The 26,911-nt window shown below is 38.6% G+C and overlaps 3 protein-coding genes across 3 annotated transcripts; 2 read left to right on the forward strand and 1 right to left on the reverse strand.

The window, feature by feature from the left end:
* The first annotated feature begins 1,216 nt into the window (after positions 1-1,216).
* On the forward strand, positions 1,217-8,367 carry LOC140952967 (LON peptidase N-terminal domain and RING finger protein 1-like). The gene is made up of 2 exons (XM_073402435.1): positions 1,217-2,669; positions 5,771-8,367. Exons 1-2 carry the CDS (start codon positions 1,276-1,278, stop codon positions 6,450-6,452), a joined length of 2,076 nt encoding a protein of 691 aa, XP_073258536.1. The 5' UTR covers positions 1,217-1,275; the 3' UTR covers positions 6,453-8,367.
* A 2,080-nt stretch (positions 8,368-10,447) lies between these two features.
* LOC140952986 (UDP-glucose 4-epimerase-like) lies at positions 10,448-18,782 on the forward strand. Its single transcript, XM_073402456.1, has 11 exons — positions 10,448-10,608; positions 11,990-12,140; positions 12,286-12,383; positions 12,884-12,997; positions 14,766-14,945; positions 15,422-15,499; positions 15,887-15,989; positions 16,107-16,192; positions 16,373-16,450; positions 17,767-17,881; positions 18,505-18,782. The coding sequence occupies exons 2-11, from the start codon at positions 12,017-12,019 to the stop codon at positions 18,564-18,566; spliced, it is 1,038 nt and encodes a 345-aa protein (XP_073258557.1). The 5' UTR covers positions 10,448-10,608; positions 11,990-12,016; the 3' UTR covers positions 18,567-18,782.
* A 3,192-nt stretch (positions 18,783-21,974) lies between these two features.
* LOC140952993 (microtubule-associated protein RP/EB family member 1-like) lies at positions 21,975-26,666 on the reverse strand. Its single transcript, XM_073402464.1, has 7 exons — positions 26,493-26,666; positions 26,311-26,349; positions 25,846-25,952; positions 24,812-25,013; positions 24,158-24,357; positions 23,804-23,956; positions 21,975-22,740 (listed from the first exon to the last, which is right to left on the reverse strand). The coding sequence occupies exons 1-7, from the start codon at positions 26,614-26,616 to the stop codon at positions 22,660-22,662; spliced, it is 906 nt and encodes a 301-aa protein (XP_073258565.1). The 5' UTR covers positions 26,617-26,666; the 3' UTR covers positions 21,975-22,659.
* Between the last annotated feature and the right edge of the window lie 245 nt (positions 26,667-26,911).

Consider the following 26,911-nt stretch of genomic DNA (forward strand, 5'->3'; position numbering starts at 1 on the left):
AATATACATGTATAGAGCAGGCTCCAGTTGTTCAAAAGGTGGATAGCGCTATCCACTGGGACCTTCCTTAATTAGTCTGCGAACGGCAGCCATATTTCCGGTCGTCGCTTCGCTCCCTCCGAAAAAGAGAGAAGCGATACTCCAGCAACAGAACGAAAAACGTCAGTTGACAACGGCGCGCGCAATTTGGGCACCGGAAGTCGTGTTTAGTCCTTTCCGCGCGCTTTCCCGTCGTCAACTGACGTTCCCATCCTGTTGCTAAATCAGCCTGTTGATAACGCATTTTAAAATGCTTATCCATTGGATAGCGATTTATCCACAGGTGGCCCAAGCGCGTAATACGAGAGTTTGTATGGGAAAAAAAAGTTTGAAACTTAGATGAATTAAATGAAGTAAAAGCGATAAAACTTATCAATAAAGGGCAAATATTGTTACCTGGAGTCGTTGTCTTTGTTTTTACGAAGTTTCAGTTGGATGTAAAAGTACTCAAATCGCTCGTAAAAACAAAGACAACGACTCCAGGTAACAATATTTACACTTTATTAATAACTTTTATCGCTTTTACTTCATTTAATTCATCTAAGTTTCAAACTCTTTTTTCCCATACAAACTCTCATATTACACTTGAGCCACCTGTGATTTATCCGGTGGATAGCGCTATTCAACTTTTTAACAACCGGGGCCAGTAGAAAATATGAAATAACATATGGCTCACACCCAGGCGTTGACAAATGCTCGCCTTGGAAAATCACAACCGTTTAAATGCCAGACAATCGCTTAGAACGGAGCCATTAAAATTTTTATCCTGGATCGTTCCCTGGATCGTTGTATAACGAATATCAGGGGCACATGTGCGCTACCATGTGATTTGATTACATAACATTAAACCAAACAGAAAAAGTTATATAACAAAAAGAAAGCTCCAGTAAAAATTAAATTTTGTAGGTAAATTTTGTCTTGCTAACTATGAATTATATTTTGAAAGTGATTTCGCATTTGTCGTCTTTTCTGATTTTCAGTGAGAGAACTTGACGTTTTAACTTTATGGCAAACGTTATCACGTTAACCGGAAATAGACGCTCACGCGTTGTACATTTGTGACACGTGGGAACACTCGTGTCGCGAATCTTGAGCGTGAGTCTTGAAGTAGATTCACGCAACACATCTGAATGTCGCTCATTCAACAGATGACATTACGCGGTGCGGTCACTCTCGGTCCTTTACAGCTAATAGTTTATTTCTGTTTCTGTGGAAATTTTTAGATGGAAAACAAGAATGGAAAATTTGTTAGCGCCGGAGTGGGGTTTTGGACAGAACTGGGAAATTCTTAAGTCTCTGTTGGAACAAGGGGATTTGTTTGCACGGGCTGGCCGGCTAGATCAGTCATTTAAAGCATATTCGAATGCTTTTCGTGTCGGCTTTGTTCCGAAAGAACGTATCACATCGTTAGTTGAGGCCCTTTTAGATTTTCAACGCAGCAAGTTGGTTAGAGAGAAGAAAGATGGACCAACGACTGGTGATGATCAAACGTGCAGTGCATTCACTTGTTCTTCATGTGGTTGTGTCTTTATGAAACCAGTCACCCTCCCTTGTGGACATACATTCTGCCAAGTGTGTGTTATGGAAGAAAAGTCTTTAACTGGGCTTGCCGAGTGTTCAAAATGTGGTAACGGTATTCAAGAAGATTCAGTTCACTCGATTAATTTGCTCATCACGAACGCTATTCAAAAATGGCTCCCTCTAGAATGTAAACGGCAAGGAATTAAACAAGAAGGACTTAACTTCCTTGTTGGACAGGACATGCCAGCAGCTATTGATTGTTTTAACAGAGCTCTTTCTTTGTCTTCTGAAGACCTTCACTGCCTTATCTGGCGATCGGATGCTTTTCTACGGTCAAATCAACTAGAGTTAGCTTTACGTGATATTGAAAAAGCGTGTAAACTTCACCCCTGTTCAGCGGGAACTTTCTATAGAAAGTCAGTTATACTGAGCAGATTTGCCAGAGTAGAAGGTATCCTGTCAACAAAACACGAACAGAGTGTTTTAGCCTTACTTCGCTGCTGCTCTCTAGCGCCAAAATGTGAACGTTTCCGCCGAGAGTTCATGGAAAGCTTGTACCAACTTTTAAGCCCTAAATTCACCAATGTGAATAGAACGTTGTCAGTTTTAAAGCAAGGTCAAGACCGTGATGGGTATTTCAGTGTTGCTCAACGCAGTGCTGCTGTTGACATGGATGTCGATGATCTTAGCAATTTTATGAAAAGTCCTGCTACCGAAGCAAGTGCCAGTAAACGAACAAAAACAAAAGCCATTGTTGGAGTCTCTCCGAACTACGAAGAAGACTTACAGGCGAGCAAGGAAAATACGATCAAGAAGGAGATTTTACATTTGAGAGAAACTGAAGATTTTGAATGTAAACTCTGCTTCAGTTTGCTTTTCCAACCCATAACTACAATTTGTGGGCACACATTTTGCCGGGAATGCCTTGAAAGATGTCTAGACCACCGGCAGGAATGTCCTTGCTGTCGAACCATCCTGGATCAGTACCACACAGGAAAACGAAAGATGGAGGTTACCCAAGATTTAGAGTCGATTTTAGTGAAGTTCTTCCCTGGTGAATATAACGAAAGAAAGAAAACTCATCAAGAAAAGTTGAACGCTTTTCAAGGGTAAGGTAGCTTTATTTGACCGTAGAATGCAATTATATAATGTAGTTATGTAATAGACGTGTTTTTTATTTTTGTGTAGAGTCAATGATAATTTACAGTAGAATTCCGGTAACTCGAACTCTGAAGGGAGACGAAAAACAGTTCGAGTTAGCGGGAAATTCGAGTTATCGGGGTAAATTTCAGTGAAATTTTGATCAAGGGAAAGGAAATTTAGTTTGAGTGAGCGGGAATTCAAGTTATCCGAGTTCGAGTTATTGAGGTTCTATCCTAGGAGTTGTTTAGTTTAATGGGTAATGAAAAGGAAAAGGTAATAAAACGTAGCAAGGAAACACATTAAATTGATAGTGCATTGACGCAAACAACAGAGCAAAAGAATTTCCCGTTGATTTTTAATAGCTGACATTAGTTAACAAATTAGGCGATACTCGGTCATTGAAGAGCAATAAATTTTGTTTGATTTCCGGCCAAAACTGCTCCTGAATGCTATTTTATTACATCATTGCTAGAAATACATGAATCGCAGAATCTTGCACCGCTCAGCAGAGGCTAGTGGACACTAAAGGAGGAAGAAAGAGAAAGAGGCCAATTGAATAGCCAAAAGAAAATGTGTGAAAAAAAAAGCAGACAACAAAATAGTAATAACAACAACTAGCAGTAGCTGTTGGCTACGAGGTGGGGGTGAAACCGCTGTCATATACAGGTGAATGCCCTTCAGTTATAGTGTCAACAAAAGGAATCATTCCAGAACGTGAAAAATGGACTGAATAACACAGAAAACAAGATTCATATTAAATTTAATGACTTTATTCGCAGTTGCTTTGATACAATTAGCCTGTGATTGGTAAGGAGCGAGGAGTAACGTCTGAATTTGCCGGCAAAGATACATTGAAACAATAATGCATGACATGAGTATTCTGCATGTAAACAGTCATTCACAAAGTCTTATTATTGAATGAATATTCAATCTGTGTTCAATGAGTAAAGGCCATTGATTTGCAATACAAAATAATCAAACAGCTTGAATTACCCCTGGAGTTTAAAGCTTATTGAAGCTTTCAGACGACAAGTGACGTAGCATGCTTGGAAATGTACAAAAATATAAAAACCATGCAGTGTAGTGAAACCTGAACAAACTTAATTTACACTGATTTTTAGACTTTGCTAGTACTCGTGTCTTGCCAAAAAGTTGTCCTGCACTAAGCTGAGGCCAGGCCTAGGCTCTACTTTCATTCCTGGGTAAATAGATTCCAGGCCAGCAAGCTTAAGTCTCTCATTTAGTATAGTACTTGTGTACTTGAGTTACGTGTGCTCGCGAATCAATTGTTGCATCACTTGCATGTGCATTCACGCGATTACCGTGAAATCAACACGAGGGCCTTCAAGGCCACATACCATGGATATTAGTTGGTACAACATAGGAACGTGGACAAAATCAGAAAAATCTCTCTATACAGTTATAAGAATGCCGCTGACCAAGAATAGGTGGCGGGCTCCTTTTGTCGCTTGCAAATATAAAAGAAAAGGAAATACAAAAACAAGATTTTCCAAGAATTGAACCCAGCACATCCTGTCTCCAGGGTTATTCCTTTACCTCTATGCTACATGAAGACATCTATTTTAACAATTAAAAATATTTTATGTCTTTTCCATGGAACTTTTGGTGGCAAGTACTGTAGAAAGCTGATTGAACCGTATTCAACACAAATTCAAAGGTATATGTCAGGAAAATAACAGGGCTTTTGACGGTGAAAAACTGTAAGAAAATAATCTCAACAAAGAACTTGTCTGCAAAGTAGGATACAAAGTAGGGTGCAAAACAAATGTTTTCTTACCTTAATTTTTGTTTATTGTCCAAGGTGCTTCTGCGGTCAAAATTTATTGCTTAAAGAATTTTTTGAACTCTGTAAATGGCCATTATAAAAAGAACTGGGCCAGGTTTGAGGTGGGTTTGTTTACTTGTTGCGTTATTGCCACGAAACTGCAGATATGAAACCGATAGAAAGGTATTTGAATTACCAAAGATCACACTACTGTTAGCTCTCCTCTTGGGAGTCCTGTGGAGTGTGCCTTCCCACAAATTTATAAACTTGCTACGCGAGGAATTATTATTATTATGGTTACTGTTATTATTACTATCATTTATCATCACTGTTGTTTTTATCATTAACATATCTATAAATTACACACAACCAAGAACTTGCCTTGAGCTTGCCTTTGATTATTTTGTATGCTGAGAAAGTCAGTTTTTACTTGAGGCCCCAGGGAACTAGCCTGTTGAGTCACAGACGTTTTCTAACCCTGGTTAGTAACGTCTGTGAAGCATCACCGAGACTGAGATCCTTGTTCTGGACAAGCATTTTGGTGGGAACTTGCAAACTGGTGTAGGCTACAGGGAAGGGGATTGTCTGTTTTATTTTAAAACAATGACAGCAACAAAAGCTGGTATGCTATACATTTTGTATTGATCGTGCTATGACACCTATGCATGAAACATGATCTCATTCGAAATCAGGGGTAAACACAAATTTAATCCACACTATTTCTCTGTCAATTTTTTCTTGTTGATCATGGAGAGAGCTCTAAAAGCTGGTTTCAAATGGCAATGAAGTCAGAGTGGTAAGGGTACTTAGGATAAATTTCATGAAATAATAGTATTTTAGAATCATATGTGTCCAGTTTCGGCTTCACTGACGATTCTGTTACTCATGATCGAATGATCACCAGTTTGTTGGAGTTGGAGGTAGTACTGTTAGGATTAATGCCCAATTAATTCTTTTGCATCTGCTTTTGTTCTGCTTTGGATCTGCTTTCACTGAATCTGCACTTCTGATTATGACTCCACTGCTAGTGAGTACCAGTCTTAAATTTTGTGTGTGTGTGACATTTGTATGAAATCCATAAGATATGAATCTGAACAAGATAGGCGCTTAAGGGACAGAGCAGAGTGTCTGTCTCAATCTGTATCAGTGTAGGTAGAGATTGTATGACATCTACTATCAATTGGAGCATCAAGTGCTTGTAATAGACAGACTGTAGTCCATTAACATCAGAGTACCAACTATGTTTCATTGTAAGGAAATCTTCTCTTTTATATTCAACAGTTTGGCCAATGAACAGAATCCAGAAGTGCCCATATTTGTATGCACTTTAGCATTTCCAAAAGTCCAGTGTCCACTACATATTTTTGAGCCAAGGTATCGACTGATGCTGCGACGTTGCCTTGAGTCAGGTTCCAGACAGTTTGGTATGTGTGTAGCAAGTGAAGATCCTGAGAAAGGTTTTGCAGATTATGGCACCATGCTTTGTGTACAGTCAGTGGATTTTCTTCCCGATGGCCGTTCTATTGTGCAGTCGATAGGAGGACGGCGATTTCATGTTATTTCAAGGGGCATGGCCGATGGTTATCACACTGCGACAGTGGAATGGGTGCAAGATGAACGCGTAGATGATGTTGATGAACTTAAACATCTTATTGAACTAAACAGAGTGGGTTACCTAAAACTACAGGCCTGGTTTAGTCAGATGAACGTAGGACAGCGTCAGTGTATTGCCAATGCTGTTGGGCATTTTCCAGCTTTTGATGAGAACCTTCATTTGCTTAACGATGGGCCTGAGTGGATTTGGTGGGCGCTGGCAGCTCTACCCCTCATGGACAAACCCAAACTGATCATTTTGAGTATGACCTCCATTTTGGAACGTCTCAAAAGCGTGATCCGCTTTGTTCAACTTCTGCTGAATTCACTTCCGAAGAAATCCCCAATTACTAGTTCATCAGGTTCTTGATTTATCAATTTCCCTACTAGGTAAATTTTCAAATTTATTGTTTTCTGACCATGGGAAATCCAGGGGCAGCAATAAAAGAAAAATTAATTCATTGCCATCTTACATAGGATCGAATTTCAGCTATCATTTTATTGTCAAAATGATGGTTATTAATTAAGTAAGGATTTGATTGGTTGCTGTTGAATTTCAATGTAAGGCTACGTGAGAAAGATGTTAGCCCAGAAGACAAATGTTTGTGTAGGAAAAATGCAAAAAATATTGTTGGGTGGCTACATAAAAAATAATTGCACAATTAACATTCACACTATTCTGGTCAGAATATTTTGCTTTATTTTTACAACTTGACAAGACAAGCCTTTTGTTCATACATGAGGTGCTGTTTTTGACAGAATCTTTTCTATTTTTTTGGTCTTTTACCAGATAAATTTCTGCCCTGGCTCATTTGTTATAAGTATACTGGTAGCCTTCATTAGTTTTGTTAGGTCATCATCACCAGCTGCAATTCTGTGAACTTAACAGAAAAGGCACATTCTAAATTAAAATTTATAGCCATACTATTTTGGATTGGTCTGTAATTGTGAGACTAGCCTGCCTTACATTCAAATCCATGCCTCCAACCTCTGTAAGTTGCATGTATTGCATGAGACTGCTATGGAAATGGGTCATGTTAAGTTTGCTGTGACAAACAGTGACTTTATGTGTAAGAGAACATCAGACAGTAGATTTGCAGACTAGCTCTGACACAATCTCTGAATTAACCAACATACTGCATTCTGCCGGCTCAATATAATGTGATGGGGTTTTTTTTTAGATTACGTTTCACAGATCAAAGCATGCTGAAGCTGCATGCTTAACAAGTACATAGGTGTCTCCTATTTTTAATTACCTTCCAAAATGTTATTCTAAATCTTGTCAACTTGGTTCTCTTTTCAAAAAACACTTATCCGTTCTATTATCCTGTGAAATGTGAACTGTAGAAACTTCTCTCTTAAACATTGCTCTTAGTGGTTGTTGTTTTTTTACCCATCGATAACTTCAACACAAAGACACACTTAGCTCTCCAGGAAATCCAGAACTTTTAGTGAAATGAAATATAGAAGCACTTTAAATCACAAATCAGTGTTGCTGGTTTTGGATTTATAAACAATTTGAAATGTCTTATTTTAATAAATGTATTGTAATTAGCTTAGATTCATCTGTCTTTAAAAGGACTTACAAAATGACAATTTTATTGGTGTTCCCTGCATTGAATTTACATTGAATATAGTTGTTTATTTGTAGATAAATATTTAACCACTTATTCGTTTGCATAATAATGCAAAGTTAACAAAGCTTAGCAGGTTTTTAGTGGCTTTGTTGTGTTTGTTTAGTACTTGCAATTCACTACTTTTTATTTATGATAAAGCCGTTTGTAGGCCCACCTTCACCTAGTAGCTGTTTTGTTTCCAATTGGTCAATATTTATTTCGGAACTGAATTTGCTGCTAATTCTGGTCGATCACCAGGAGAGTTTTTAGTTCAATATTAGGGCATCATGTAAAGTGCTTGAAGTACTCAGGTGAGCTGCGACTACAGTGGAAGTTCTTAAGTGACTGGACACCCTCTGGACACAAAAAAGGTGTCTAACAGTAGCTGGCCACTTACAGGAATGTAAAAATGCAGAGTAACGATGGGAGGTGAGAGAATTGGGTTTTGTGATGGTGGCTGCAAGTAGAGCTGTCCACTTATTAGAGTGTCAGTGACGAAAACTTCCACTGTACTCACTTGCAAAACTAATTTAATTCCTTTAAGCGTAAGGTGAACATGGGCCTTCTTCTCGGCAGGACATCTTGAGTTTTGTGAAAGATGTTAAGATACTTCAAGGAAATGTGTTGCACTGGAAATAAACACTAATAGCCAAATAGGTGAAACTTTGAGTCGTTTATTTTTCGTCTCAATACTCTTGGTCGGGACACCTATGCCTTAGCCAGTTTGGATCCTGTGATCCAAGATGGACCTCCGGAATAGTATCCAAATACAGTCCTGTGATGCTGGCATTAAGGGGACGTCCATTAATCGGTCACCCTCTGTTAAGCGGCCACTTTTCAGAAAATTATTTCCCTTAATTTCTGTAAAACTGACTAGTGTAAAGCGGTCACCTCTATTACGTGGCGGCAGTAACCTTTTCCGTGGTCCCAACGAGTTACTCCCTACGACCCGTAGTCAAAACAACCGGTTACCCTTCCTACTGTCTTCACCTCGGGTATGCTCAGATCGTTGGAACCAGGTTGAACAGGGCTAAAAGACTCGGGCAGTCAAATAAGACGACGAATTTTACTTAACTTGATTGTAAGTTTTAGAACTGTTTTTGTCCACTCCAAATCCGAATGAGAGGTATAGCTGCCACCAAAACTAATCCAGGGGGTTCAAATCTTTTCCGTCACCACAATTAGGCTAATTTATTAAACTATTTCTTTCCCATTTTGTTGACCAATCTAGTCTAAGTCTAAACCATTTACATTTTGACCATGCAACTCAAAATGTCTTACTTCCTTCCTACAAGGGCTTGGGCCAGACAACAACTTTTCACTTGTACTCAGCGGATAATTATGAAATGCACACGATACCCTGAGTTCGAGAATTTTATTTTCCTCGTTTACATTGGTGGAAATCATGTCATCATCGGTTAGAATGTATTCACGTATAGGTGAGTAACCCCCTCCTCGCTAAATACAGCTTTTTGCATTGCGGAATGCTTTCTCGTCTGGGTTCTTCATTTCCTCATGAAATTGTGGCATCTTTAAGAAACAATTAATACTATTATTTTTTTTATTCGGTGCTTCTCAATTTCACATCCTCTAGCTATTGGTAACTATAAATAGAATTATCTTTCAACTCCTCCTTTTTGTGAAATTTCAGCCCCCCGGGAGGCGGGGGAGGTACTCCCTTGGCCTATGCCGGGATGTGCCGCTGGAAGGGGATGGTTTTCGTCCTCTCTGTCATAAACAGTGTATATAATTTCTCAAGAGACTGTCCTAAACAGGGTATACAATTTCGTGCAAGTCTGTCCTGAACAGTGTGCATGATTTGTGCGAGTCTGTTCTAGTGATATAATTGAGGGAGTTGTTCTAAATAGGGTACTAAAATGGAGGATGTCGTGCTAAACAGAGTATGTATTTTAGGAATTTTTTGTCCTAAATAGGGTCAGGGTTTCAAGCCCTCAGCGGCTCACCTATACCAAATATTGGTCGAGTACCCCCCCCCCCCCCCGCCCCTTCCCCCACCCGGCTGACGTTGGGGAGAATAGACAGCGTGACCAGCCAAAGGAATGTTTGTGTGTGAGGAGCTGGGACTAGACCTAGCAGCATAAACAGAGTAGAATTGGACATACGTGGACGCGATCCATTCAACCAAACTTTCCGGAAATTTCGGTCCAAAACTCAATGGATCGGTTCGGTCCAACCGGAAAAGTTTCGAAAAAAAGGGTCCACCTTTTGAGGTGGTCCTTGTTTTTCCGGTCGGACCGGTTGGAATTTTGGTCGAATGGATCGCACCCACGGACTGCGTACATAAAAACAGCTTTAGATACACTCAGTCCGCAGTCCGTGGTCCACAGTCTACGCGTTATACTAGCCTGCTCACAGACGCTCTATTTTCTCTTCAAAGTCAGTCGAGCGCGGGTGATAAAATACAAACCGCAGGAGATTTATTGACTGCCAGCGCAAGGGGGTAGTGGTGGAGGAAGAAGAAAATAGAAGAAAATCATTAGCTCCTCGCTCGTTCTCGCGCGCTCGCTTCGCTCGCTGATGTTTTTGAAAAGAACGAAAAGAAAAATAAAACAACGTCTGTTTACAGGCTAGCTTTATACCAGACCGGTTTACAATGTACAGTTGTGAAAAACTACTGTATATTTAAGGACCAAACTTAAATTTCTCTATTTTTCTGGTACGCAGGCCATGCATGTAGGAAGTGACATTGAAGTCACACTCAGGTCACGAATCTGATGCTTGGAAGGCCTGGCTGCTAGTGCGGGAGATAAGCTCGTGAATGCCCTCGTTAGATGAACATCCTTATCATTAGATCGTCGAGTGGACAGTGTGAGTCGTGCGTACAGTCAGTGTCCGACGTTCATCTTAGTGAAGCACCGAAAAGATCTGCACAACAACATTGGAAACGAGGTAAGTTATATCGTTCTTTGATTAGTAAAAAAACTAAAATGGTTGAGTATAAAGTGCAGGTTGTGTTATAAACTAAATGCAAGAATCAATCTTCTGATCGATACGATCACAAGTGCCACGTATAGTCAGCTGGTTGCGTGGGAAAGATCATACGATTTATATCAAGATCATGTAAACCCATTGTAGAGTTAAAGCAGCAGATTTTCTGATTTAAGTTCTTCTGCTTGTATTTAAATCAATTTGGTTACGGTATTATATAATTGTTATAATTTCGATACTGTAGAGCCAGTTAGTAAGTTTATATACAAACCCAAGAAATTTAGAATAGCCACAATATCAAAGAAATGTAGCTTGCAAAACAAGCTGGAATTCTAGTCTCCTTCATCCTCCCTTCGCCAATGAACTTGAAGGGGACATAAAAGAATCTGCACGTTAAAATATTGGTCCCAGCACTATTGGATAAAAACATGTGAAAATGCTATGAAAAACCTGTGAATTAAACTGTGAAAAAACATGTGAACTGTTCAATTTCACATGTTTTCTCACATGTTTTTCACACCTTTTTCACAGGGCCAAAGTGCACGTTGGGGAAAGAAATTAAAGATTCAAATGCCGTACCCCAGGGTCAACAAAGACAATCATATGCCCTGTCTTTCCACCCCCCTGCCACCATTGATAGATGTATCAGAGGTCGAAATTATATTCAGGTTAAAATTTTTTAATCAAGGTTGATTTTTTTTGTCTCCCATCCCTAATACATGAATACTCAGGGCTAGGAGACAAAGGAAATTGAGAAGCAACGGCCAGGGTTAAAAATTTTTATAACCTGAATTTAATTTAGACCTGTAACATGTACGTCCAATATGTCAGATTCTTGTTTTCTTATAATCTGGGTGTCCCCAAATGTTCCTTAATGCCTTCTAGACACAGCCAAAGATGCTTCATTTTTATTTGCTAATGATTTTCTGACAACTTTCAGTGGTCTCCAAAGATGAGTGAAAACGTCTTAAAATAAGGTTTCAATATAGAGTTCTAAAGTGTGATGCCATAAAAAAATAAATTTGTGAAGTTATGGGATTTGTCAGGATGTTCTGAATGAACAACATCCAAGAGGCCTACTTGCCAAAAACTAGCACTTCAAGGCAAATTATCTCTGAGATATTAGCCCAGTTATGCTCCGATGACTCCAGGACTCATCGGAGCATAACTGGGCTAATATCTCAGAGATAATTTGCCCCGAAATGCTAGTTTTTGGCAAGTAGGCCTCTTGGATGTTGTTTTTTCAGAATATCCTGACAAATCCCTTAATTTCACAAATTTAATGTTTTTTATGTTGCACTTTAGAACTCTATTATTGTAACATTTTGAATGTGAATAACAGGGTGAAGTCACACACATTATCTGAAAGATGACCAGCAAATGCATTTTGGTGACAGGAGGAGCTGGTTATATTGGAACTCACACCGTTGTGGAACTCATCAATGCAGGATATGATGTTGTTATAGTGGACAACTTTGTCAATGCTTTCTCAGGTCAGTAAAATTTAGCTGGAGTATCTCTTAAGGATGCATGCCAGAAGGCACATCTCATCCTGCACAGGGCACCCAATATATCACAGTGCCAAGAGTTAAAATAAGAGGGTATTCTGAAGCATAATAAATTTATTGATTTATACAGAGAGTGTGAAGAGAGTGGAGGAAATTACTGGCAGAAAGATTCCTCATTATTCGATTGATTTGTTAAATAGAGAAGCTTTAAAGGAAGTTTTCACAAAGGTAAGTTGCAATCTTGAAGAAACAACCACCACCACTGGCACAATGTTATATAAGCAGTGCCATAGCAAGGTTAGATTTATTAGGGGGAGGCCAATCATGAGCACTGAAGGCGCAAGCTGCTAGGGGGTCCGGGGGCATGCTCCCCTGGAAGATTTTGAAATACAGGATCCTTGAAATAGCATTTTCAGCCTTTTGACAGCATTAATTTTGAACCAAAATGAACACACGAAAAGCAGCTGGAAGAGCATGGCGCCTGACCAAATTAAACGTGCCTGTCAAAATTACTGGGGGGGGGGGGGGGGGCAGGCCCCTCGGCCCCTCCCCATGCTACGGCACTGATAAGTATCACTTTGTTTGGCAAACGAATTAAAAATTCCTTCTTTCTTAGTCAAATGTACTCTTTGTTGAGCGAAATACCTTTTCTCTTTTCTTTTTCTTTTTTTCTTTTCTTTACTTTTAAAGCCTATTATTTTGTTGTTGTTGTTTTTTTGCCTTTCCAGCATGAATTTTATGCAGTAATTCATCTGGCTGCTTTAAAAGCAGTTGGAGAGTCTGTAGAGATTCCACTCCGGTATTACCACAACAATATCACAGGTTCTGTCAATCTGTTAGAGGTAAGAACATTACGGGGGGAAATTAATGGCCTCCGTGTATGGATGATAAATGAAAATTCAGAAAGGATCGAGCTCTTTTAAGCCCTGCAGGTGACAATTGGGTATAGGTTATGGTTACGCATCTGCCATTTGTGCCTTAAATTTGGAACTCTATTTAGAAGAATTTGGTCTCAATAGCAGTGTAAAAGGCACAGGACCAATGTCTGTATTACAGAAGTATCTGTAAAGAAAAAGTGTTTCAGTTAGCACTGTACCAAAAACTCAGACCTACCAACAACTTACTTAACTCTGATCTATCTCATGGTCTGAGCATGCATATTAGACTCACAGTTTGGGCTATTAATTCACAGTCTGTACAATAATATTAACCTCTAAATGTTATGGCAAGTCAGAAAATCTTAGGTAGGAATGAACTGATTTAAAAAAGTAAAACAGTATTTGTAAGGGGTCTAACTATTGAGGGAAACCTGGGTCATTCTAATCTCATTCTCATGAAAAGGTCTATGAACAGCAAACTCAATTTACACCTTTGCCAAAAAGGAGCAACAGAATACATTAGAGAACTAATTAGGTAGAGAATACCGTGAGACACATATTTGACGCATATTTTCGAAATCTTCATATCTGAGGTCCCAATTTCCAGTTGTTTTGGTAGGCCTTTTTTCCCAGAATCTCCAGAATTGTATAGTTTATTAGTTTTCAGGTCTGCAAAATATTTGTATAGGTAATAGCATGACTTGTAGCGATATTTGGCATAAATACCACAAGTAATAATTCAAAATTGTTATACAAAAGTTCATTAGCCGTTAGGCGAGTGAAATTTAAGACAATTTTGAAATATCATGAGTGGTATTTATGCCAAATATCACGTACAAATCATGCTATTATTTGTTTATACTACTGCCTGCAAAAGGTTTGTAATTTTCACGTGTAGGTATTTCAAAATTAATTAGTATAGGTAATAGCATGATTGTTAGTGATATTTGGTATAAATACCACAAGTGATACTTCGAAATTGTTAAACATAATTTCACAAGCTGTTAGGCGAGTGAAATTTGAAACAATTTTGAAATATCACGAGTGGTATTTATGCCAAATATCATTTACAAATCATGCTATTATTTGTTTATGCTACTGCCCACAGAAGGTTTGTAATTTTCACATGTAGGTATTTCAAATTAAGCTGAAGTAGCACTGCTCTAAGCCAATCAAATTGCAGACATTTCTCATGTAGTAGTATAATACACAAAATTAATACAGTCGAACCTTCATGTGTGACCTCCTGTCGTAAGTGACTCCCTCCCATAGGCAGCCAAAATTTTCCATTCAAAACCAAAGCCTTATAGCTAGTTAGAACCTCTCATAAACGGCCATCTTTTGTAAGTGACCCCAACTATTGTTTTTAGTGACAAAATGGAACTACCCATATAACTTACAGTAGAAACTGCTTGCAGTAAATTCTCTTTCAAAGAGTAGACATGTCAAGACCTCTACTTGTAAAGGATCCCTTGTGGTTTGATTCTTGTAAGCAACCATCTCGTCAGTTTAGTAACTACCAAGTCTTTAATTTTGGATGTCCCTTATGGGAGGTTCAACTGTTACAATGGTTCATTAAGCTTCATTATGTATAAGAGCAACCATTATTAATGGAATACAAATGTAGGTCTTTAAAAGTGATTTCCAGAGAACTAAAAGTTTATTATAATAGTATCTGCTTGTTCATAAATGATGAAGTAATTATGTACTTCTGTTTTTTTTTGCCTTTCAGTGTATGAAGGAATGTGGTGTTTGGAAGTTTGTGTTTTCATCGTCAGCAACCGTTTATGGGACACCACAGAACCTACCCATCAGTGAAGACCACCCTTCGGGTATTGGCATAACAAACCCTTATGGCAGATCAAAATTCTTCATTGAGGAAATCATCAAAGATTTATGCAAAGCTGAAAAGGTATTAAAATAGCTTATTTATGACTAATTTTATGGTTTAATAATTAAAATATGGTTAAAGAAACATGGCTGGAGACTGACTCAAAACTCTTTAGTCACTTCAGTCTATTTATACTTACAATAAAATCAGGGTTTATACAACTTAATCATTGCAGAAAAGGGAATTAACAGGCACCTGTATCTCTGCAAAATATCAATGGAGAAAAAAAAATTGGAAGGGGATTACGGTAATTTAGAGTGGAAGAAACTGGCTGAAAGAAACCTTGTGGCACTAAAAACTGCTTGTAAAAAACTCCATAATGCCACCAAATCACATGAAACCAAACACAGTTATTGAACGCACTGTTTGAAGGTGCTCTTTGTTGGTAAAAAAGTGCATTCAGTTATTCAATTTGATAAAATGTTACCCAAATATATTAAATATTGTAATGTCTTTTTGATTTAATAAAATTAATATTGTCATTTGTTGACAAACAGAATATGAATGCTGTGCTGTTGAGGTATTTCAATCCTGTTGGAGCTCACAAATCAGGCAGAATAGGTGAAGACCCTCAGGTTAGTGACATGTAAAGAATAACATACCAAAAACTGATTGGCCAATCAATAATGTACTATGTAAAGGGGACATCATTGAAAGACACATGGTGATACTTTTTTTTATAAAGATTTACAGTGAAGCGGATAGTTAATGGAGCGTAATGCACCAGAGCTTCAGGGGATTGTTATTGTTATAAGTGGAGCAACTTGTGCCTTAAAAAGAGCCATGAATGTACAATAGTATGATACCTTTGTTTTATCATATATAGTACGCAGTAGTTACTTGATACATAGTTACTTGAGTGCTTGCTTGATAGCATTCTAGAGAGAGTTCTCACAGTCTAGAGATTACCAGTTTTACAATGTATACCAGCAATAATTGATTTTTGTACTTGCATGTTCCAGGGCATTCCAAACAACTTAATGCCTTATTTACTACAAGTTGCAGTGGGCAGACGACCTCATCTAAATGTGTTTGGAAATGATTATGACACTACTGATGGCACAGGTAGACAATAATGCCACTTGTGTAATAGCAATACTATATATACAATGCATATTTCCTTATTTTTTATTCAGCTCTTTGCCTTGAGTCTTAAGTATTAAATTTTAATTTTTTCCCAAGGTGTGCGGGATTACATCCATGTGGTAGATTTAGCTGTTGGTCATGTTTCTGCCCTGAAAAAATTAGAAGAAAATTGTGGATGTAAGGTAAGACTGTCTTGGATTTTTAAAGAAGAATTGAATAATTGGAAACAAACTCCCCATGCGTCTACTGTAAACATGACAAAAGTATGTCCAGGAAACTGATTGAGGTACACAATTGTCTGAGTAATTAAATAGTCCAATTATATTATTATAGTGTTAAGTATTATTTTGTTCTGCCTGCAGGTCTACAATCTTGGTACTGGAAGAGGATATTCAGTTCTTGAAATGGTGAAAGCTGTTGAGAAAGCATCAGGAAAAACTGTAAGTAAAAGTACACATGGTTCTCCTAAAGCTCTGGTGACTAGCTGAAATTGCCATCCAGTTGACACAGAGGTGCTGGCTACTCACAGAACATAATGTTTTAAGTAGGGCAATAAATCGGTTGTATTTCTTATTATTTTGGTTCCCAACTCTTTTGTTAGGTTGATAAAAATGTGTGTAAATAAAGGTGTCATCCTCATGGCAAAAATTTCTTTCCCTGGTCACTGAAAATGCGCTGAAATGCACTTGTCAGGAACCCCAAAATAGAAATTGTCCCTTGGGAGGCTGATTCCCCCAATAAAAGGGGGTAACCTACTTCCCATACCCACTCCTACTCACAGTTCTGCCATGTGAAAGATGCCTCTTGTGGGTTTTAGATCAGTTGCTGCCTACTTAAGGTTTTTCTTTTTCTACTTCAAATTTTCTGGAAAACCCTGGTTAACAGCCTGTAACTAGGGGATATCAGACTTATCCACTTCTGGCTGTAAAACTGGAGTTAATCAAAATTGTTATCCCTGATAGAGAATTCTATAATAGATAATGTTTGTCCACAATTAAGTTAAGTGTGTTTTTGATAGGTGGAGTTGAATGTTAGCCTTTTCACAGACCCTCTGTTGTCTCTTCAAAGTCCATCAAGTGCGCGTCATAAAAAATAAAAACCGTGGGGGATTTATTGACCACCAGTGCAAGGGGGTAGGGGTTGGGAAGAAGAAAAAAGATGTTCTTTAAATTTCTTTCTCTCGTTCCACGTTCGTTCCCGTGCTTCACGCTCGTTCTCATGCCTTGTGCGTGCAGGCCGATGTTTTCAAAAAGAAAAATAAAACAATGTCTGTGTACAGGCTAGTTGAATGTGGACCACATTAGTGCGATAATCAGTGCTCTTTTCTTGTCCTAGGTGAAAGAAATTTCATATGGGGGTATTGGGCACTAATCCATGTATTATGGGATTATTCATTGCAAGCCCTACATAATCAGATAGAGTTCATTAAGCTGTACAAAATCCTCAATGTTTATCAAGCCAAAATTGAACAAGATATGGCCTGTCAAAAACTCCTAAATTAGTTATTAATACTTGTTATTCTAAGAAATAAATAGAAATAATTTTATATGTTTGTATCTGTAATCCATACATTTTCTAGTAAATTCTGAAGTTTCTTATTGGCTGTATCGTGTTCAATATTTTTCGGATCACACTGGTATGCTCTTTAATCTGATTATGTGCATCTTGTGTTAAATAATCACATATCACACATAGTATCTAGTACCCCCATATGAAATACGGCAATTCTGACTAAACTATTCCTCTTTTATCACAGATTGAGTACAAGATTTGTCCACGCCGTGAAGGTGACGTGGCATCAATGTTCTCAAATGCTTCTTTGGCTGAAAAAGAATTGGGATGGAAAGCTGAACGTGGACTTGATGAAATGTGTAAGTTCTCAGAGATCCGCTAAGGGTAGCCTGTTCCAGGTGTTCGGATGGTAGAGTGTGGGCTGAATGAAGAGAGCAAGAAAAAAGAGGGACAGGGAGAGAGAAGGGAACTTGCTCTCACCCCTACCCGACTCCCTCGTTTTTTTTTTTTCTGCTCACATCTTTTTGCACCGTTCCAATGATCTGGACGCCTGGAACAGGCTATGCTAAGGGAGGGAACATTGCATGCTCTTTCATTCTGGTTTGTCTGCTGAAAGCCAGTTCACATTGTTTTGTGTGGTCAAATGATCCAACAGCTGTCAACCAACAGATTGCCAAGTGGAATTGAAAAGAAAGGTTACATTATAATTTAGTACTTAGTTTTCACAAAAAAATCCCTTCAAACCACTAAATAATTGAGACCCTGCCCACCATCAAAGATAACAAGCGAGTGTAATGAACATGTTATCAGCTTGCCCCAGGGTAGTACCCCAGGGTAGTACCCCAGACCAACCAGGGGAATGTGTCAGGGAATACTTGGAATTGAAATTGGATTTTCTGCCTCTGGGGATGCTAAATTTAACCGTATTTATTGGGTTAAGCATGTACTTTTTAATGTGGTGTTAACAATATTGATTCCTCAGGTGAAGACTCCTGGAGATGGCAGGTACAGAACCCACAGGGATTCAACACTGCAGGTAGCTAACGTCAACAATTTATCGCCTGGTGGTCCCGCGGTGAAAGTTCAAAAAGTGATGCTATTTTTGAAAGAAAATGTTCTGCAATTTTAAAATACTGAGTCAAGAGTGAAGACAGTCTTCTAACAGTGTTGTCACTGATGATATTATAACCAAATTAATCTTTAGACCTTTTTCAAATTAATTAGAATAGAGCACAGAATAAAAAGTGAATTTTGCCGACAGTACTGATTGTGTGATTGTTGAAGGTTGTTCCCTGTTAGCAAAGGTCTCTCACGGCAAGATAAAAATGATAGGATAGAGAGAGACCTCTGCCAGCCTCTGACGCGTTTCTTTCATCCAAAACATACTGGTTTTCAAAACCGGTTTAGTTTAATGTGGAATGCTCGTGCCCTGTTGAGACTGCACGCTGGAAATTTTTGAGCCCATAGTTATCATGCAAACCGGTTCTGTAAGTTGTGTCGCAAATGACTAAAATGTTACTGATTTTTAAGGAAACGCCAGTATATGCGTGATAAAACGCAAAGCTTTACCCGGTTTCTGTAAGATTATTTCCATTTCCCCCTGGACAGGATGTCAAGCATAAACTACGCCGCCTTTAACAAAGACTTGGAAAAATTACCACTTCAGCTCTATTAGATAATGACATCGGAGTTGTCATAGCAACGAAATGATGCGATCAACTATTTTACTTGCAGCCGTATTTCTCGGCACTGGGAACCGTTCTTCCAAAGTCGTTCACGGGTACTTTTTCCTCCAATGGCCGCCTCGATGTTTGTCAAGTTTAAGTTGAATCTATAAGAGCATTCTCGAGATCCTTTTGGGTGAACTTTTTTGGTTAGAAATAGAGTAAAAACTGCACAATCTTGATGTTCGGCCGTTATCTGTAGAAAACGAAGCGCTTTTGAAGTACAATTTCAGCTTATAGTAGTTTCAATCTTTTTAAAAAAAGTGTGTGAAAAAAACGTAAAAAAAACGAAAAAAACGTGTACGCTCTTGTTAGCCTGAAAAACCCTATCGAGCCACCTTAACGTGAATTTTTTGAGGGGCTCAGTAATTTGGGGGGTGGAGGGGTCAGTATTTTGTCTAAGCCCGATCTATGAGAGTCTGAGACTGTGACTCAGAAATAAGGGTAGTGTACCACTGCCAAGTGAAAAGCTTGTCTGATCTTGACCTCACTTGAAGGGCTTTATGGTAACTTCCTACATAACTTGTGAAGTTTAATTAACAAAAGGGTTCAATGCGGGACGTGGAATGCGTGCACGTGCGCACACGTGCAATGCTTGTTTTTGATTGACTTACTAAAAACAATACCTAATTAGTTCAACAAATGGCACGTTGACAGCAAAAACTTGTTTTCGACGGAAAGAAAGTCAGAACGGAACGAAGAGAGTCTGTCAGGTAAGCTTATGGTCAGTGTCGCTGTTGTATCAATGCATTCGCCCTTGAGTCGTTTACTGATAGTGAGTGTTTTTGAAAATCCTGGCTACGGACGGGATTTACACATGCCAATTAACGTGTCAAGCTGTGAAAGTTTCTCTCCTGAAATATGGGAAATCTTGACAAGTTTTGCCTTTTCAATCAACCACTTGACAATTTTCGTTTGCAGCTGCAAGTTTTCGCGGCCTTGAAAGTTTTTCTTGTCTGAAAACTTTGTCAAGTTTTTTCCGTTTACACGAAAAAATTCCCTGTCCCCGATCAAGAATGGAGATGTTCATGTAGGCGATTACCTTTTTTAAAAGCTTCGGTAAACTTTTGAAAAGTCCGTTTTGATGGGGTCATTGCGTTTGTGCCAAGGGCTCCCTAGGTTGTGCGCATGGAAAAGACCACAGTATTAAAAATAAGCATGCTTCCATTTTGCCAGACAAATGATGCTTATGTAACTGACTGACCGTGCGGCTTAATAATTCCGGCGAAGTCAGCTCGTGCGAAGTGATAGCGATACTGGTGAAATTTCTCACTGACACATGCACAGTATTGAGATGTTCTCACCGTTACAAGAAAAACGAGTGTACAAAAAAAAGCGCGATGACATCTCCTTTTCACCCTTCCTTCTTGTTTCATTTTGTTTTTGTTTCTTTTTTTTGTTGTTGTTGGTTTCCGATATTAATTCTTCGCATGCGTTGTACCCTAACCTTCACTTTTTAACCAGCCATTTTCTCCTTTCCCCAGTCCGCAAATCCATCGTCCCCAGTTCCAATATCCTTTAATCATGAACCCGAAAACAGTTGCAAATTTTCGAAAATTTTGGAACCCCCTTACCTAGAATTCCTGGATCCGTCCCAGATTGATTTGCCTAACGCTTGGTGGCTATTGGCATTTTTCAGCACGTTTTCTTTTGAAATTTTGAAAAATTAACGTTCAAATTCCCCATTGCCTATACCCCAAAGGCCGCTTACAAATGCCCCATCATAGGTTCATTTTAGATGATGAAATGCCCCCAGGCCAGGGAAATTTAAAGGAGACCATATTACTCTTTTTAACTATCAATGCGCGGCTTTCTAGTGCTCTTCAAGCGGATTTTGCAGACAGAGCATAGCAGGGTGGATAAAGGTTGGAGCAAAGCTTTTATAATCCGTTGCTTTTTTTTTTGGCTAATCCGCCTAAAAGCCGCTATCGTTTCCCTTTAACACATCCAAACTCGCCAAGTATCTGGTCTTGTTTTGGCAATCACTTCTTTCGAATTAAAATGTTTTTTTTTACCGCACAGCTTGAGCTTAGGTTTAATATCCAGAATCAGATGTAAAACGCCCAACAGACTTATCAGTAAGATGTAATTTTGTTGTTTAGAAGTTATTTCTTTACTAACGTTAACCTTCATAGTGAGTAATTTGTTATTAGGAAAACTAAACAAAATGGACTTAACTTCGGTAACACACAGTTCCTTCAAATATGTTTGAATGATGGTGCCCTTGTAGGGGGTGGGGTGGGGGGTGACTCCCTATAATGGCCTGTAGGGGTTGGCTCCGTCCGAAAGGGCTACCTTTTTCAGGCTTCAGGTATATGAAAGGGTAAGGGTCTCACTAGTTGAAGTTTAAAAAAGGGTATAAGACCTTTCATTTCGGTCTGTAAAAGGAGCAAAAAGGGCTACCAGACAAATTTTATGGATGTGAAAGAGACAAAAAACTTTCTGGTTTAATGATTTATTCAAATTGAAAAGATGGAGCATTTAAAGCAGTTAAAAGGGATGCAGTGTCCTAAACAAAGTATATGAAAGGGGTACCATTTGTCAATAGAAGGTATACGAAAGGGGTACCTCTTTGGTCAAAACGGTATAAAAGGGTAAGGGGTTGGAGCCCGGGTGGAGACTCCCCCTATAAAGCTTTCATTGGTGAGTACCCCCAGGGGGACAGTGCTGGTCACATGAGCTGGACAACACCAGACCATGAAATAGGCCTCTGTAAAAGAATATTCAGTTGATTAAAGATTAGTTTATTTCTAGTTACTCAGGGCAAAAACTGTCAAGTTCATCACAGTTGTTTAAACATACTTATCACAATACCACAGTTGTATTACTAAGTTGGCACAAAAGAGCGAATTACAGGTACATCAACTACTTTTGCTTTTGCCTCTTTTCATGAGCTGCACGGTGCACTATCTGAGCATTTTTTTGCATGGCTACAGCCTCTCAAGCCTAGACTTGCATCATTATTCCTACAAAATAACCTCAAGCTAAAAATAGGCTTCAGTTCTTTTTGGTTTAAACTTGGCACAAGCTTAACTGTAACTTTCTTAAGGTGCTCAAAGATAACGACAGGTAGGGAAATTACAAAATGTCTGACTGACAAAGCAAAACTTTCCAGTATGACCTACCACTACCACCTAAACACAGCTTTAAGACAACATTATTGAAAACAATCTTCCTTTCAGCGTTTCTGTGAAACCTCCTTTTTATAATACAAAAATATATAAAGAAACTAATGGCAGAGATCAGCACAAATGACAAACCAAGATTGCTTTCTACATGTTTCGCAAAATTTTTTTAATAATATTGTACTCTTATTTAAAAACCAGTTAGTTCAAGCTGTCAGGTGCATTGCTTGGAGAAGGCCTTCATTCTTGATACAAGCATAGGTAGCCAAACAAATCTTTGACTTCTTTTTAATATTCATCCTGTTCATCACCATAGTCTTGTTCATATTCCCCATTATTACCAACTTCCTCTGGTGCAGCAAATCCCTCCTAGGGTAAAAAACACAGCCTTATGGTGATCAAGATCCTATTTCTCTTTTAATCATAACTATACAAAATTCTCAAATCTGATTGGCTATGAGCTTCCCTGATTTCTGCATTAATAGGGCAGAAATAGGACAGTACATGTCATGCCTAATTAACTGGCCAGTACACACCATCACTAGTGTACACTTGAATGGGTTTTCTTTTTTCACTTCTAGCAAAAAAGCTCTCAGAATATTTTGTGTTGTAATTTTTAACAAAGCTTAAAATACCGCAAATTTTGTTACAGTTGGGACAAATTGGTAACAGAACTTCACGGCCATCCAATTCGGTATGAAATACTATGAACAATAAGCCAGAAAAATAGAAACCGAGAAATATTTGAAAGGAACGATTATAGCTGGCATGTTTAAGTGTTTTAAAAACAATATTTATTGCAGTCTTCTATGAAAAAGCAACAAGAAATGGCAGCATAACCATCCTTCAGTAACTATAAAATGCTGCTTTGACATTTTTTTACTTAAAAAATATTATATGCTAAGAGCACCATTTCAGTAAAATATGTAAATAACACAAGGAGAGGTGGATAAAAAGACAAGGAGTGGAACCATGACTAAAAAATCTCTAAACCCTCCTTCTGCCTGAAGAGACATCTGTTTCATTTACTGGTATTTATTTATTCTAGTACCTATGAGCTAAACGCATTCAAATCAGTGAACATATTTGGGTTTCATAAGTGCCATTTTTTTTGGCTCAAAAAACAATACGTAATAATCGGTGGATATCGCCACCTAATGTCAGATACCTCCACTTCAAAAAAATTTTTTGGGGCTCAAAAAACAACACATAATAATCAGTGGATATTGCCACCTAATGTCAGATACCTCCACTTCCAACTGCATTAAATGAAAACCAGCCACTGCCTACCTCATATTAGACCCATAATGGAGTTCCAAGGATATAATATTATTATATAATTATTAATATCAAACGAGTCAAAAGAAGAAACTTTGCAGTTTACAGGGAAGTCAGCAAGGGCTTTATTTTAAGACTGCTTCAGTTGACCCACCTCAGTAGCATAAAGAGAGTCCATAATCTTTTTAACGACGGGCAAGTCTGCACATCCTTCATCTTGGCACTGCACTTCAATATCCCGTAATTTACCAAAGTAGAAATCTCTCTCTCTTTCTAATCCATCCACTGTCAACTGCAGTTCTGTCAGCTGCAGAAAAAGAAAAAGCAAATCGGTGGAATTAGCTCTTAAGTCACTCTTGTTGCGATACCACTTGTTACATCTAAGCATGGACATGAGACATAAAAAACATGTTTTTATAGGGTGTCAAAAATGGCAACAACCACAGTGGGGTTGCATGATCAACAAGTGAAGACTCAAGTTACTTTATTAAAAAGCAACTCAACAAACCTTATCGTTTAATTCTTGTATTTGAGCATCCTTTTGCATCAGTGCAGCTGACGCTCCTGCGGTCCCTCCAGTGGAGCGTGCTGGTTGCTGCCCTGGTCGACTTATCCCTTGGGACCTTTGTGCTCCACCACCAATCCTTCCGGCCCCACCTGCAGCAGGTCTTGTGGATGTAGCCACTCTTGACGGAGTAGGATTTTGTCCTGTATAGAAAAAGAGCAAAGAAAGTAAAGTGTTGCACTTTCTATAGCTTGGAAAGAACCTCCATGATTTATTAATATTACTGTAATCAGGGGTTTTAATAAAATTTGAAGTAGATATAGAGTAGAGTATCCCACTGTATAAACAAGGTTGGAAAGAATCTTTCTTTGATAACTTCATGAAAGGGTAAAAAAGTAGCCAACTTCTCTGAAAGGAAAAGCTCATACTCTTCTCCTGCCATAAGTACTTATTAAAAACACTGCACCATTCACTGCAAGGACACACTAAAATTCTTTGAAAACTGCTGGTGCTTGCAAGTCTTTCCCCACGGATGTATTGCGGTAGAAGGTCCACATCAGCTGACAAGCTGCCTTATATACAACTAATTGCTTCATCCAATAATGATGATGATGATGATGATGATCTGACACCAACTGTCCCAGTGTTAAAGCTTACCCATGGCTGGTCTGCTGAGCTGTCCAGATCCTTTTCTTGGTGCCACATTCATGGGGGTATCAGTTTTCCCATGCCGTGCTTTTACAGGATCATAGTCAGGATCAGGACCTTGATAGTTGGCATCAAAGAACTTTTTGAACCACTGCACAAATTCAAAGTTATCCTGAAATTTCCCTTTGACTAACTTTTCAACTGGAACCATCTAAAACAGTAAAAAGGAAAGGGAAAGCCAAAATTAAGCGTATATGCTGTCCAATTTTAACTCACTGTGGAGGAAACATTACTCATTTATTTATTATCGTCGCTCATGTCACAACTGAGCTTTTATAATGCAGGGTTTTCATTATGTACCGGAGATGGGAGAATTCTCCGTTTACTACACAGAATTCTCCAGCTAACGTTTGGTAGCCTATGACTGTACAAATCCAGTGAAGAAGTTATTTCTTGTTAGGGAGTGGCCATGATTTAGAGCACCAGGGAGGGGTGGACCACTTTTAACCCTTTCACAGGCTTTAGCAGATAGTAACTTTATGTGACCCCTCCTTGAACTGGTTTAAAAATTCATTTGGTCTAATATCCCCAGACGAACCTAACATGGGAAAAAGTCATGAGACATCCCAAATTTCCTAGTGGAAGGTCTTTCAGGAGGGATTACGGGTCTTGGAAGTCACGTCTCATTTGAAAGCTGATTAATAATTTTTTGTCGCTGCTGACATGCATGCATTTTAATGGCAGCCACCTTGAAACTGAAATGAGACATTTAAGTTTATTTCGACAGTGAGTCTGCGTATTTGGTGGCAGCAGCAAGTTGAGGTAGGCTGAATAATGTAAACAATGCACCAAGCTGGCATTTCACTCACATTTACTTTCTCAAATGCAACTACTAGGCATTTTTTTTAGTGTGAATTTGCTGTTTTTGCAATCTATTACTTGGACAAAAACCCAAAGAAGCTCAAAAAAAAATTTTGAAGCATCTGACGGGTGCATCAATGATTATTCTTTAAAAGTGAAAAATGTAGAACATGGATCCTTACCTTATCCACTCCAGCAGCCTTAAATGCTTTCTGTAAGATCTTCCAGTTTTGTATGTACTCATGCTCTTGATTAGAAGCAAACTTGACTTTGCCCATATTAACACAATCTTTCAAAAAAAAGGGGAAAAGTCACGTCTATAATAATAGGGAAGCTCAAGAATTTAACTGATTTGTTATTGTGGATAATCATGTTTGTCAAAGATTTTTTTTGCTTTGTACTAACTAGTATACTCCATTCCCTTGCGCAACTTGTGACTTTTTAAATTTAGATTCGCGAAGTTTGGACTTTTGAGCCTGTAAATTTATCCCAAAGTTGAAAGGAAAAAATTCAGCAAATTGCTTCTGTAAGCTTGTGTTTTTTTAGCATTTAGAAAATGAGATGGAGAAATGAAATTGGTATATCACGATCGTACCCTAAATAATTTAAGCCTAAGCTGAAGCTTATTTTTTCAAGAGAACACTTACCCATAAACAGCATATCCATGAACTGGCAATAAGCAGCACCTGTTAAACGAAAACAGACTCTTTCTGTTTCATGTGTCAAAAACGATGCAGCAATGATTGCAAAATATCAGACTACTCAAATCGATCGAACGTTAGAGGAGTATTGTACAATGAATCGCCTAAATGTACACGAGAACACTAACCAGAACAGAGCTGCTCAATTTTAGTGTATTTAAGCTGTAAACTATTGTTGATCCATTCTAACATATCATGACGGCTGAGGTTTTCTGAAGTAACACTAGTGCTGAACACGTTGACGGCCGCCATTTTTCTTCAACAGATGAAAATGGACGGCTTTCGGCATAAGAAACAGAGCCCAGTCTCTTGAAAAGGATATTCCATGACAAATACATGACAAAAAGCAATTCACACGAAAACGAGGCCGGATGGGTGGAGCACAAAAGGAATGGGGCCAATCTCTGAACAGAGACCCGCTGAGTGAGAAAGGGTGTGGACAGAACTGTGTGGAGAATGGAAAATGCAGAGTGTAGAGTGTAAACTAGAAAGAAGGCTTGTGTGTGCTTTTCTGATATGCGTTGTGACTTCTCGGGTTAATGACTTG

Source organism: Porites lutea, chromosome 11 (assembly GCF_958299795.1).
Source record: "Porites lutea chromosome 11, jaPorLute2.1, whole genome shotgun sequence".
NCBI classification, from domain to species: domain Eukaryota; kingdom Metazoa; phylum Cnidaria; class Anthozoa; order Scleractinia; family Poritidae; genus Porites; species Porites lutea.